The sequence below is a fragment of the Anopheles gambiae genome, chromosome 2, assembly GCF_943734735.2.
Source record: "Anopheles gambiae chromosome 2, idAnoGambNW_F1_1, whole genome shotgun sequence".
In the NCBI taxonomy this organism is placed as follows: Eukaryota; Metazoa; Arthropoda; class Insecta; order Diptera; family Culicidae; genus Anopheles; species Anopheles gambiae.
Window position 1 is genome coordinate 23,852,749 of NC_064601.1, and position 14,474 is coordinate 23,867,222.

Here is a 14,474-nt window from a genome sequence, read left to right on the forward strand (position 1 = left end):
ATCCTTTTCATACCCATTTGGGCTTCCTTTAGAATCCAAGCAGGACAAAACGTTAGTCTCAGACAACAACAACACCAAAAAAAACACGAACCCTTTCATGCTTTTGCTCCTTGCCGAGACCTTCCACACAAAAGATCCTCAACCTCAACCCTTCGACCTATGGACCCGCTCCCCGGATGATGAGGTGTAAGAAAAAGGACGGTAAGATACGGCTGAAGGTAATTGCGTCAAAAGCAAAGCCGTCATTCACCGTCAACGATGGAATGCCCCGGGAAGTAGGTAACGTGCTTTCGTGTTAGTGTCGTTGCGCCACTGGAATGGGTATGGCACGGGTCTGGGCAGAGGCCTTAGTCGTTCAGCAGCTATGATCGGTAGCAGGATCGTCAGTTCGGTTCAGAAGCGTTCGTTTCGGAAGTTTGTGCGAATTCAAGGCTCGTTTAGTTAAGTGAAAACATGGTGATTGATGTTGTGACATGTGGATTTTAACAGCAAATTAGTGTACATTTTAAATGACGATTATTATTGAATTTTTGATTGAGTGATTCGAACAGCAGCAACATGTGAAGTGCCTTTTAGTTCCTAATTTGAGTGTTAAATCCTTCAATACAAAATCTTACATTGAACGCTATGTCATCTAATTATCGTATCAATTCTTTTTGAAAACATTTGGCTAGATTTCTAAAACTAACCAAACTCTAAACAATTACTGTGAAAAAATACCTTATTTGATATTTCAATCGACCGAAGATATGCACAAACACCTTTAACATGATCGTACAACAACATAGTGTCCTACAGCAGTTAAAGTGTTAAATAAACAGAACAAGAAATTCAGCACAAGCTTATTCAATTTAAAAGAGGCAACAGTGACTTTTAAAGTTTGAAATAACAAACATTTACCGACAAATACCTAGATTGTGCTGAGATTGTGTGCCAAAGCTCAATTTTTTTCTATTCCAATAATTGATAAAGATGCTGAAGCGAACACATAGTTAATTATCAGAACTTAAGACATAATAAAAAACATATTCTTTTATATAAAAAAATAATGAAAAGTAGCTCAAGTTTAACCACTCCAATATAATAAAATAGGTAAAATAATTAATGAGATAGTGCCAACACAATTTATTCAAACATCAATTGCTTATAAAGTTTATCTCATGGCTCATGTGCAAGTTATATTTTACACATGCACCATTATCATTTGTAGCTTTTATCATATCAAAATGTTACACTAATTCAATCGTGATTTAGGTTAATCGATGTAATAGAACGATTTTTTCTTTTATTTGATATTTCTCACGTTTCGCACACACTAAAACACTCCAAATTCCTGTCAAAATCTCTCCCCCAATAATTCGTTAATAAAAGAAATCATCGAAAGCATCAACAAATCAGTGCATTAGCTATGTTTCCCTTACATTCCGAATCGCTTAGCACCGGCCAGCATGTTCTGCACGCCAAACATTTCACACCCCACGCGCCGGAATGTCCATTCTCGCACGAACCATTGTATTCCCGTTGGATCGAAATATCACACATTCTAATCATCATGCCCTGGCCAGCAACCATTCGCCATCATCGTCCACCATTTTATTATTGGCGATACTTTGCGCACGCATGGGAGGTACGCAAGCGAAAGCGTTAACATTGTCCGGCAGCGAAAGGGAGTGAGAGAGCACAAAGCACACACACACACACAGTAGCGTAGAGAGAGGAAAAATGAGAATAGTTTTTCCTCGACCGGACATAAAGGGAATGAATGCACGTCCCACCTATACACACACGCAAAGAGATACCGAGTTGCAGCAGGATGGGATAGGGAAGGGAAAACGGTGGGATGTCCGTTGCGCTGAAACAACGCTTCGGCGCTAACACCAGCCACTCAAAAAACGGCCAGCCCAACTCGAGCCACTCGAAGCCACCGGAGGGGTTTTAAGTGGGTTGGCTAGTTATAAGTTTATGCTGTTCTTCAACCAGTAGCCCTGGACAGTCCTTCGCAAACCCTTCCCCTCGCTAGCTCCCCCTCTTTCTCCGTCTGCCCCAAGCAAATTCCTTGCAAAATGTGTGAACGATTTCCATCTGACATTCCGGGGGCGAAAAGGTCCAACACGAACCCAGCCACCCAACCACCGTCGCTACCCCACTTCCTCTCCCCCGCAAAGTGGTGGCGTGGAAAAGGGATGAGCCGTAAAACCCTGCACTAGACGGAAAGGGGTAAAAATGATCGCTTTACGATGCGATACGACGAGTCAAGGGTTGTTTTCTCTTGCGTCCACTCTCCTGCTCTCCCAAACCCCGGCCGCGGCCCTTCCCAACACACTGGACTGTCCTTTTTTTACTATCAACCAATAGTCCGAAAAACCCTTCCGTATCGCACTTCCCTTCGGACGTCCCTATCTCCCTCCCTCGCACCTCAATAGTGCGGACCTTCGTTATGCATTTATTTTCTAATAAAATTGACTCGTTTTCTTGTTACAGAGCCCGTAAGCGCAGCGAGCGAGCAAGCGAGGGGTTTCTGCAAAGCGCAAAGAAGACACCCTTCTGCACGCGGTGAGTGAGTGAGTAAGTGAGGGATGGAAAATTCCGACCGTCAAAGACCTGGTCGGAAAAAGTGTTGCCTCCAGTTGCCAACGTTACGTGAAAGGGGAGGGAAAACAGAAGACCACGTGTGCTTGTGTGTGTGTGTGTGTGTGTGTGTGTGTGGGAGAGAGAGTTAGCTCATAGCAGAACTACACGCGGAAGCATCCTTCCGTTTCGGGGATGGCGTTTTCGTAGGTAGTTTGCTGGGCGAACTGGACGATAGAGAACCCTTTGCACAACCCATCCACCCCCGGGGGCGAAGCCTACCGTGCAGAATATTCGTCCGACGGGACCGGCTGGGTGGGTGAGCGGGTTTGGTCCCTTTTTCCGGACGGACGAGGGTTTTTCGCATTTCCCGAATGGGTAACGCCGGTATGGTTTGTTTAGAAAGGACATTCCGGGCTGGGAAAAAAGGGATTCGGTGGATCCTGCACGTGCGTCTGTGTGTTGGTGTGTGTGTGTGTGTTTGTCCGAGATGGTTTTAGTGTGTGCACATTTGTGTGAATGTGTCAATATTTGCCGGTATGAGGTTATAAAATGGGCGTCCAGTCTGTGTGTGTGTGTGGCTGTGTATTTATTTGCGTGTGGGAAGGGGACTAAGGCAAAGGACAACCCTTGTATACACATACACACACGTGAGTGCAAAAATGGTCGGCATGTGCTAACAAGATACTGGGAATTTCTGGCCTCCCTGGATACGAAATGGATGAATATTGAGATTGTCTTCTAAAACCCCCTTTACCGACCCTTTTTTCCCCTCCGCACAGCATACCTTCCTTACCCAATCCTTTTTTTTCCTTTCCACTTGACCACAGTCTGGCACAGCAGGCCAAACAGGCAGTCCATCGGATCGGAGGAAAAAAGGCAAATAAAAAGAAAAAGGGATGAACCACCCCGCCCGACGGTTCGGGGCGGTTGTCAAGGCGAACCTGCCTTGGTCTTGGCGCGGTTGCTTCGATTTTCAAAGTGAACATTTTTCTTTCTTGATATGTTTTCTTTCTTCCTTCCCTTTCGCGGACTCTACAATTCCTCGCCATTACCCTTGCACGGGGAAAAGTTTTGTGCAGGGGTAAGGGAAGGAGGCCTGATGCAAAGCGGCACGGAAAAACAACAATTTTCCTCTCGCCCACTAGCACTAAACTTACTCCCAGCTTCCTGTCCATTTCTCAACTTTCTAGTTGAAGGTCGAAGCGTCACTGGGGGGGGGAGTGGGGGGTGAGGGTGTAAAAAACATTCGCAGGACAGCACATATTTTATTTAATAGAAATAAATAGACAAGGGTTCGCATGCTTTTACTTTATCGCTACCGTTCGTACGGGCGTTCTGAGCGTTTATGCGTTTTATGTTTTTTCTTCCCTTTGTGACCGGGGAAATGGATAGACGTCCAAGAAATGTATGAGGGACAGTAGGGAGACTTGCTCAACGTTTGTGTATGTTCGTGTGTGTTGAAATGTCCATTTTCCTCCTCCTTTGAATTCACACCACTGTGCCAAAAGGGGGCGCAGAAAAGGGATCCGTTGTGACATTTCTCAGCTGCTTTAGTATGTAAATTTAATGTGCTAATGAAGGCGTCCTTTAACTCGTTTACTGGCAGGCGGGACAGGAAGAATCAAGCGCTCCCTTCTAGGTACCGGACGGAAAACGGAAGTAAAGAGCTTCCTCCTTCCCATTAAAAATTGTATGCAACCGTTCGCACCGTATTAATCAAAATAGTACCACTTTCCAACAGCCACCGAAGAGGTGAATAGTTTCAATCGGTACATAAAACATAATCCACTTTGCAGCACACTTTCGGCTGCACTTTCTAGAGCAAAATTTGAGCGGACGTAAAGCATGCAACCGAGCTTACTATGCAGTCGGGCGGAAGCCAACGGCCATACACGAACAATAAGCTGTACGAACCCAAGGCATGGACCCGTTTTCCACCCCCGAGAGGCGAAGGATTTGGCTCTTGTTTCTTTCCTCGATGCAGGCTTCCGGTTTCCGGAGCCATTAGTCGGGTTGGGGATGGAGTTTGCTGGAAGAAGCTGTGTCTGCGCATCGTTGCAATGACCGTAAAGTATTGAAAACACTTATGCAAAATTTACTACAATTATTATATGATTAACAGAACCAAGCATTTTAATACCAATAAAGTAGGAAACTTTGAAAATACGGCTCTAATTTTGAATCATTTACAAAACGACCACAGTGCTGTCTATCCCAACCCGTACACCGATTCCAAGTTTCAGGTGCATCGAGCTGAAAGCTTCTCAGTTTCAGCTCCAGCTCCTTTCGTTGCTGCTTTTGTGTTGCATGTCCAAAAACCCCCGATTCCCGTTGGCCGCTTATAAACCTTTCCGGCTTTTTCCCTCGCTGTTAAGGGGTTTCTTCTTTTTGTTGTACGGGGGAACAATGGACCCCAGTCTTCCCTTTGCCTAACTTCGACCGCTCTCCCAAGCGCATCTCTCCAAACAACGGCTCGTGTGCATCGTTCCAGCTGAATATGATGAAAATCCCCGTCAGGTTCGGTGTGATGGAAAACATGGTGGAATAGGTAGGAGATGCAAAACGTTCCGTACCGTGTTCTTCCACCGATCAGATCCTGCAGAGTACCCACCGAAGCTGGGCGAAATTGAATTTGTTTTATTATAAAATTAAATCGGCTAGCCAACGCATATCATTGCGTCGATCATCGCTTCTGGAAGGATCGTCTCGCAAACCCCATTATCGAGAGTCAATTTGGTAGATGGTCCCTTGGATGAAGCCCCCCCATGGTTGGTTTCTGCGGTTATGTAAGAAACCTCGTCTTGCTTCTCCGCCACAAGACCGCTACAGGACGCCCCTTCTCCCTCAGCACTACTACAAAAAGGCCAATCTTGAGATGTGGAATCTTCTTCCATCTTAAAACCTGGCCCAATCGATCGAAGTCCAACCGGTGCGGTGCTTGTTAGGAGATGAAAACTCCCTCCTCTATTCCTAATTCCCAGAACGGACCAGCACTAGGTACACCGTCCTGTCCTTTTGCAAACATTCACACAAACACACACACCACACACCACCACCAGCCTGAAGGGGTGGACGCCCGAAAGGGAAGAATTCATTAGGAATTCTAATCACCCTGGGTCAAGATAACAAGCGTCCATTTATGGTAACTATCAAGGCACACAAACAGAAGATGACGAGGAGTGAGTGAGAGCAAAACTAACTCTCCCACTCGGTGTGTGGGAGAGTGGGTGGTGGGTGTAAAAGGAAACATTCTAACTTCTTTCGCCTCTCCCCCGTACCGTACAAGCACACCACCACCATACAACAGAATAGAGATACGTCCTCTGCCGCGTCCATTCCGTGTAAAAGGGGCTAGGCATTGGGTATGCTAACGGAGCGGTCGTCCGTTTTGCTGGCTGGTAACTGTCCAAAACCGTTATCATGTGCTATTTTTCATCACCATGCCATACCAACTCCCTCCTGCCCGAGTGGAATCATTCGGAGAAACCTCACCTAAAACGCTACGATCACGTACACGAGCCCCGGGAGCGATGGAGTAATTTCCATTGCTAGCTACAAACGCCCGGCCATCGCCTACCTCGGGTTCGGATTGGTTTGGTTTTGGGAATAAAAGAAGCAAAGTCGTCCGCTCCTGGCCCCGTAGCTTGGCAGACCCTTGGATAGGAAGATTATTTATATTTTTCAAAACGATAAATAATACTCCAACTTCGTTTGTGAGCGCTCCTCGGAGGGTGAAAATCGTTTTATGGCCAACAGTTTGAGCAGTTCTACGCCAAAATTCTGGTGTATGAGTTTTGCATTGCTCGGACATAGAAGTTAGAATGTGAAGGTTTTTTTTTGCTTCTAGTTGGCAAGAGAAACGCGTCGTCCTTTGCTTTCGAATTGGCATATTGAAGAATTGAGCCAACGGTTTGCAGAGTCAATTCCCCCGGTGGGCATTAGTCTCCGCATTTTACTATTGTCGAGTCGTCTATACAGTGACTCGCTATGTTGAAGGTACTTTCAACTTTTTATTCAAGTATTATAGTAATGTTGTGGCCATTTCTTGTGTGAGACTAAACATGTTGATACCTTTTTGCAGATCATCTTTCATTGAATTAGTTGCTAAAAATAAAGATTATTAATCTTTGATTGTCATATTTTAACGAACATGTTTGGTCATTTAAGGTAATAATTCTGTTTCAAGAGTAATATGGACTACTACACGTCTGCGGTCGCAACACTCACGATAAAAAGCGTCTATAGGATATGATGAAAATTGTCCATTGTCCAAAGTCTCTGGTCTCATTTTAATATACGAGCAATTTGTGGACACCATCTTGTGGGCAAGATGACAACTATCAATTCTGAAAGATGTTTTATACTTCTATACCTTTTTAAGTTATTATCTACTCCACATACACTAATGATAACTCATTGAACTATCCTCGAACTGTTTGTACCACTTCTTGGTGTTATTCATCCTCCTCAAACCATCCCCATCGCCCAAATCACAAAGTGACCGAAACTGTCTCCCGAAATCCATCTTACCGCCATCACTCTCCGGGAAAGCAGCTGGACCGCATCGTCGGCTGACGTCACCCGCGTCGCTCTAGACAGCTAATTGAAGCATAGTAAACCAAACTACCCGTAACTTGCCCCGTCCATTGTGCCGAACAAACGACTCTACCCCGGCACTCATTGGCCTACATCCGCGCTTGTGTGACTTATTAATAGTGCCCTAATCCCAGTCCCGACCCGAGTGTGTATTAATTTTGGTTGCCCAAAACACCCCTTTCGCCTGCATGGCCTAACCGCCTCCTGTCACTTTACTGGCAGCAATCTTTCGATTCAACTCTGTCCAACTTTATACTCAACGGAACTGGCAGCAAAGGAAAAGAGTTCAAGAGCTCTGAGGACGAAAGAAACCGCTCCCCATTCATCATGCTTTCAAACACGAAATTGGCTATTTTCCGTGGACCGGGTCCACTGCACGCATGGTTGCCTCGGAGTCTTTCGCCCACACACGCGCCGTGAGTACGTTAAAACCCTCACCATACCTACTAAGCGCCCTTTGGGTTAGCTAATAAATACGTTGAAAAATCGAAAACTCTTCATTCTGATCCCTCCTCTCTCCCCGGGACCGACACACACACACAGACCATCGGTCGTCTTAACAGCAAAGCCCCGAACCAAACAGGCCTGGCCAACAGGCTAGCTAGAATTTAAATAATGTCACCTACTTAGCCCATGACCATAAGCATTCTCATATCCTCCCCTAAGGTTCAGGTTCAGGTCGCCTCAAAGCCAAAGCCTCGTATGTGCACACGTACGCCAGGACCGGACCCAGTCAGGCAGAAGATTGTGTCCCCATGGAAACGGCAGGCGGATGAGATGGCGGCGGGAACAACCGGTGACCGAAATTTAAATCAAAGACTTAAGAACTTTTCATATTTCTTCCGGGTGCCGGGCTCACCAGTGCCATACTGCGATGACGCCATCCCATGACCGGACGGACGGGGACCCGGGACACATTCGGGAATTCGCACGAGCCGTTTCGGACGATTGAGAACGGACGGTGTCGGTTGAAGTTGAATTGAAAATGGTTCGTTGCGTTCAAAGGAGCTCTCTCACTCTCTCTCTCTTAAGGAAGGGAAATGGGTACGGAGCGCAAGGGAAGTGAAAATGGCACCCGGGAATGGGCATGCTAATGTAGAGACGACTTTTGGTCATTCGTTTTTCCGGGTGTCACTTATGCACGTACGAGTTTTCTGGTGTGACCCATCGGCCGGGCACCGGGGTAAAGAGATCAAACTCGCAAACCCCTTCTTTCATTTTTCTTCGTCCTTTCTTGCCACCCGACCAGTTGTCTTCGTGCGAAGGGAAGCAAAGATGGATAAATCAAAGTGATTAAAATTCCTGCCAGCAAGAAAGTCGTCGGCAGAGGCTACAATGGCACGGGGAAGGGTCCGAAGCGAGGGGTATCTTAAAATGATGACCAACGCTTAAAATCCCCCAACGAACGTCTTGGGATATGGGAATTAATTTCTGAGGTTAGGTCAACGAGCTCCCTGTTTCTGTCTCATTTGCACACGGTCAACGAAGGTGAGTACGATAAGGCTAGGTTAGGCGCCTGCTTTGTTTTACTACTGCTACCACCGTCGATCGATATTCCTCTCAATAGACACTGCGCTATACCGCTACCACAATATGCTCGTACATCTTTTCCTCCCCGGCATTCTAGCGCACAGGGATACTTTTTCGTTCGTTTGTGGCCAAAACGGCCTCCCACCTCCCCTGAGGCGAAACTACCGAGACGTCTTTTTGTGTGAGGAAGTGCCGGCCGAATGTTTGCTTGCCGAGCGCCATGGGCAGCCTCAGCCTTATTCGACCCATGTTTGTGTTATCCTCAAACAAGCTTAACCTTCCTTCCAAAAAAGCCCTCGCCTCGGACGGAGAGGGTTTTTCCACTTTCGGACAGCGACCATGTTGGTCCATGTCTCTTTGGAGCACATGCCACACATATACGAAACGTAGCGGTAGCTACCATCCCCAACCCGAAAACGCTTTGTATGTGTGTGTGTGTTTGTGTCTGTGTCCTGTGTAGCTCCTGGGGCGCTTTTGAAGAAACTTTTCAGCTAAATGTGTTCCGAACCTTTCACTCCCCCTCCCCCACCCAACCCCATGCGGGGGACGCCTTTCCTTGGACTTCAGACCGGTGGAATGTTTTTCCTTGCCATGCCGGTTCTACTCTACCATGGCCAGCTCGACAGACGTTGGACATCGGTTTTGGTCGAGTGGTCTGTTTGTTTTTCCAACCACCAGTACTCCCTCTCGCACTCCCCAGCACAAACCACATTGCAGCAATAGCCTTCCGGAGTAGCCTCCGGGTCCCTCTTCAATCCCTGTGTCCTCTCCGGATTCCGGGAATTCGGGCCGCCTCTCTATTTCTGTGTCTTTGAGTGTGTGTTTTTGGGACTGAAAACCCCCCACATGGAATGGTTTTTCACTGAAAGCCCTCCCTTTCCTCGACCAAGCACAGGACAACGGTTTGTTTTCTCATTCTCGTTCTCAAGACCCTGTTGTGTGTGTGTGTGTGTTTTGCAGCAACGCACTGGTCTTGGGGCTTTGTTTATTTCCTGTCCAAATTAAAATGAAAACCAAAACACCACCCACCTTCGAAACCCTTTTCGACACACGTTTGCGCTTTCCTTGGCCCGCTCGCCGTTTCGGTTTGTGAGCAGTTCCAGCTCAAACCCAATCATGTTTGCGCTTTCAATTTGTACCAATTCGAGCAAACTGCGCCAAACGGTACACAACACCCAGCGGCAACGGTGAAAACTGTCCTGCCGCGTTTCGATGCAGGCATAATTTTAATTTCAAACACCGCTTCCGATTAAATGATCATACCCTTTTCCGTTTCGCTTATGTTGGGTGCTTGGGTCTTTCCGTTTTTTTTTTTTTTTTTTTTTTGTAGAAACTCAATGTGTGAAGCCCTCGAATGCACGCGCCTGGGAGAGATGAGCAGCTGACAGTTTGCACCGCGTCCGTGCTATATTGAATGGTTATTGATTAAGCAGGCATGGCATGCATGCGCGTCCTCGCTCGAAGGGGTTACACGTAACGGCTCGGTGTTACGGAGCTGCGAATAACCCCCTGGTATGCAAAGGATTCCTTCCCTTCGCGAGCGCACTCGGTGGCACCGATGCATGCATAAATCGAATTAACCCCGGGCGCGCCGAATGAAGCACCATGCGGTTCCCGCGTACTCGAGGGTTTCCCCGATGGGTAAAGGATTACGGGGATCTTTAAAAAAAAGGGTGATGCATCCGACGAAAAGGGCTTTTCCACGGTAACAGCTGCGCAATGGGACGAAATGCATCAACAGCTTCCACGCGGGACAAATTGCGTCACTGAAAATGATCTCCAAAATAATGAACGAAGAGTGCCTTTAACCCACATTTTAACAAACCTCACGTGATGATCGTTACCCATTTTATGTTACTTGCTGTCTTTGGATAACCCCAAAGTACTCCTGATTACCAGTTGACTCCAGAAATTCCCCAACACGTCACCAAACTTCAGGAATGAATTCGACTCGCAATGGTTCATTTTCGGAACAGTTCCAATCTCTTCACTCCCATCACCTCCAAACTCAACAACTCCACCATTATCACAGGCTCGTTTCTTGTCTTCCTTGTTTATATAACACTTCAACTGATCGAGCCACCTCATCATTCGTTCTCCAGTTGTCTTGAGAGTCGCTTGGTGTCCGGACGATACCGAATAAAAAAAACCCCGAAACTACTCATACACAGCAAACTGCTCCAGCATGAAGCAGCATGGGTTTCTCCTGTGCGTAGCGATTGCGATGTCGCTAGCTGCACCTCAGCAGGCAGAGCCGATCGTGAAAGACGATATCGCAGAGATACGAACGATCGTGACGGATCTGCTCGCGAGTGGGTAAGGTTTTGAGAGGCAGGAAAACGAATTGGCAGAAGTTGGCAACGTTGTTAACTTCGTCGTTTTTATTGCAGTGTGCAAATCAACCTGGAGCAGCATCAGACCCGATTTGTTGACGGTGACACAGAAAACCTGATCATAGAGAACTTTCTTTTTGCGAGCGAGGATGGACTCGTTTTTACTGTAACCTCGGAGCGAGTTCTAGGTAAGTCTTACGCACCCGTACTCAACCATAAACAATTCGTTTTCATTCTAATGGTACATTTCCTTCAATTTTCAGATAAAAACTACCAACCAAAGGTGGTGTCCTACTTCGATGTGACAGATGACGACGCACAGAAGGTTCTGCTCTCGCTGCTTGGTGGAGGAAACATTAAGACGTTAACCATCAACAAGAAGTAAAGTTCCGGAAAGCTTATGAGGCTATCACACTATCTGCATGGCTATTGAGGCAAAGCAAACGTTAACATAATAAATTCAATACCCAAAAATAGACCTACTCTATCCAGCTCGCAAGGAAACCAGTTTCCAAAACGGCTCTTATTCACATCCAATGCCGAAACGTGTTAAACCCGTGTCGGCTATAAACTGCTTTTGATTGGGATTTTTTTTCCACCCGACACCTTTCCACATAAATTCATGATCCCAAACAAGATGTTAGAATGATAACCAAATCACTTCTACAATGGAACTGCACCGAGTTCCGGCAACTTCCCGTACACACTCAGACGCACGCCCGATGCTGACTCCACACGGTATGTAAAAGTCGTCGTGAGCTTCAAGTTCAACCCCTTTTGCATTCCACGGCGCGCGCACAAAGTGGAGGTAAGTGGAGAGACTTTAAATATCACCACGCGCGCAACCGCTTGATCAATCAGTCCTAGCTGGCCGCGCTCGTGATGTATCGTTGGCAGATATTCGCGCTACTGCTGCTGTCGATCGGCGGTGTCATTAGCATGACACTCGGCAGCGTGTTTCAAGTGTTCTCCGTACCCTTGGATACGCTGGACGTCGGCGGCTACTGTGATCGATTAGCGAGTCAGCTGGAGGCGACGGGTACGTCGATTATTGTGCTACAAGTTGGCCGGCCCAGCCAGGCGTTCGAAATTGTTGCGGGCGATAGTGCAAACACGACGCGAACTTCGAGCTGTGAGTTTTTGGACAGTGACAATGGTACGAGCGAAGAGTATGCTAGTATGAGGGATCACATTGTGCAGCAAATACACGACAGGTGAGGGGTTTTTGGAGTCCAGAAGATTACTTCTCCAGGCGTGAACCTTATGGTTGTGTGTGATACCTTTTCTTTATAGTGTGGTTGAGGTGATAAAGCATCGCATTGTGGAGTACATAACCGTGCTCACCGTGGACGGTGAATACCTGCTGACCCTTGAGCGAACCGGTGACTTTGAAGGTAACCTTCGCAAAGACGCCGCTTATCACCCGTGCCCTTTGCTAATACCCTCTCATTCTCTCCCGTTCTCTACGCGATAGAACCAATTGCACTCGAGCCAAAGTTTGGCGGTGTGAGTGCCAAGGAGAAGCTTCTCCTATCGCTCGTCGGTGGTGGCAGCGGTGGGCGTATTAAGAGTTTCGAGCCTGTGAAAAAACCTGAGCCGTAATTTCAACCCTCCTGTTAACGTGATGGCAACGGAATCACCGCACCGTCCTCTGCCCAGTGCCGGTGACTTTCGGCCTCGCAAAGATCGGCCACACCACACCGGGACCGGGGTCTAATCTTCATCTAATCCCGTCCACCAAACTAAACCAAACCGACCAAAGTACACCCCCACCGAAAGACAAACAAATCCAATTATAATTTATTACAACAAGCGATAACATATAGCCATACACTTCCGGCAGGCTTTAAATCGTCACATTTGTGCTGAGAAAGGGAAGAGGGCGTTCCTCTCAATCGCTGGAAAACTTGCGCCGGTAAACTTCGAATAAATATTAGCCCATGCTCGAGATAGGTTGCGCCTCTCGGCTGCCTGTCCAGGTCGAGATGAAGTGTGTTTCCCCGGCCAAAACCACACCAGATATTGAACGCCGAAAGTATTGCTTGCCCAGGGTTTTTAACCTTTATCATTCACACGGTAAGCCCGTTCTGCACCACCGATCCATCCATTCCAGCGCTCTCTAATCATTCCCAAAAACCCGAGTGTGAAGAATCACCAACCGAGCTCCATATTGTACACCCACCCATCCTTTCCAACGCCCCACAGCCGACCGCACAGGTTTCTCTATGACAAAAGGGTAAGGAATCACCGCAGCTAGCACCGCCACCAAGAACATCACCAACCAACCATCCATCCCACTTCCGGAGGTAAAGTTCTTCATCAACGATGGTCGGTGCGCTCCGGAAGCTAACCTGCTGGTGGTGCTCCTTGTGTTTGCTACCTTCTTGGCATCTTCGAAGTAAAACTTAATTGAATGAAATTAATAATAATAAATTTATTCGTGACTAAACTAACTTGACCGTACTTTAAATTTATCATCTTTTGGGAAGAGCGGCAAATCTCAGAACCGGGGAAAACCCTTTTTCCTTTGACGCGTTGGACGGTGTTGGACAGAAGCTGAACCTCTTAGCTAGAAGGGTATACCTTGACAAGCCACTTGGAGTTGTATTAGGAAGTCGGAAGCCAAAATTGATGCAAGAGCTTTTTCATTTTAAACATACACTTTCTTCAAATTCATCTCGTTCACAACTGCTAACCAACTAGTGACAGTAATGCAGCCTGTTTCGGACTAATCCGGTTGCCTGCACCAATCCCTAGACACGGCAGCTCCGTCGTGTTGCCTTCCTCATTGTCAGCGTTTGTTTCGTTTGAAGGATCACTTGGTAGTTCCACTTTTTGACAGGGAATTTCGCCCGGCGGGGAAAGCTCGGTCACCTCCATGTGAATTGGTGCCTCCGTTACGTCCGGTGCACTCTCGGAAGCTCCATCAATCCGCGTGCCTACACTTTCATCAGGAGAACCACTGCTCTCCGCGATTGGTTGTGGAACTTCGGGCAAGGGCGTTACAATTGCTGGACTTTTCGATGCCACAGGTTGCCGGCCCACATTAACGGTAAGCCCCGTCGGTACACCCAAATGCACTCCACCGACTGGGGTTTGTACTCCAATGCCTCCGAGGAAGGAAAACTGTGGTCTGGAAGGTTTAAGCACACGAAAACGGCAGTGGTAAAGTATGCAGATCGTACAAAGCACAATAAAACGCTAAGCCCACCGTGCTGTAGTTGGACAGAAGAGACTCACTGCCACCGTTAGACACACAGCAAACACCACCGATCGTATCTTCACCATGGTTACCCGTTCGCGATCGTACTGCAACTAATGCGGCCCAACGGGATGAAGGATCTTTTTAAGCCTCCATCATCTGCAAGTACTCTCTTAATGATGTTTGCCATTTCGTAGGTTGTTAATCTCTTACAGTCACGGCAATAAATAGCTCGCATCAGA

General features: G+C 47.2%; 3 protein-coding genes and 1 long non-coding RNA gene across 4 annotated transcripts in view; 3 read left to right on the forward strand and 1 right to left on the reverse strand.

The window, feature by feature from the left end:
* LOC133391260 (uncharacterized) overlaps window positions 1-10,017 on the forward strand; it is a 41,412-nt gene extending 31,395 nt beyond the window's left edge. The window contains exon 3 of the long non-coding RNA XR_009764733.1: window positions 33-10,017. This is a non-coding gene — a long non-coding RNA (uncharacterized LOC133391260). The remainder of the gene's footprint in view (window positions 1-32) is intronic.
* A 92-nt stretch (window positions 10,018-10,109) lies between these two features.
* LOC133391258 (uncharacterized) lies at window positions 10,110-11,508 on the forward strand. The gene is made up of 3 exons (XM_061643520.1): window positions 10,110-11,013; window positions 11,088-11,218; window positions 11,294-11,508. Exons 1-3 carry the CDS (start codon window positions 10,883-10,885, stop codon window positions 11,413-11,415), a joined length of 384 nt encoding a protein of 127 aa, XP_061499504.1. The 5' UTR covers window positions 10,110-10,882; the 3' UTR covers window positions 11,416-11,508.
* Window positions 11,509-11,652: 144 nt separating this feature from the next.
* LOC133391257 (uncharacterized) lies at window positions 11,653-13,020 on the forward strand. The gene is made up of 3 exons (XM_061643518.1): window positions 11,653-12,244; window positions 12,324-12,424; window positions 12,505-13,020. Exons 1-3 carry the CDS (start codon window positions 11,913-11,915, stop codon window positions 12,630-12,632), a joined length of 561 nt encoding a protein of 186 aa, XP_061499502.1. The 5' UTR covers window positions 11,653-11,912; the 3' UTR covers window positions 12,633-13,020.
* Window positions 13,021-13,444: 424 nt separating this feature from the next.
* On the reverse strand, window positions 13,445-14,389 carry LOC133391259 (uncharacterized). Its single transcript, XM_061643521.1, has 2 exons — window positions 14,242-14,389; window positions 13,445-14,163 (listed from the first exon to the last, which is right to left on the reverse strand). The coding sequence occupies exons 1-2, from the start codon at window positions 14,316-14,318 to the stop codon at window positions 13,722-13,724; spliced, it is 519 nt and encodes a 172-aa protein (XP_061499505.1). The 5' UTR covers window positions 14,319-14,389; the 3' UTR covers window positions 13,445-13,721.
* Window positions 14,390-14,474: the final 85 nt, after the last annotated feature.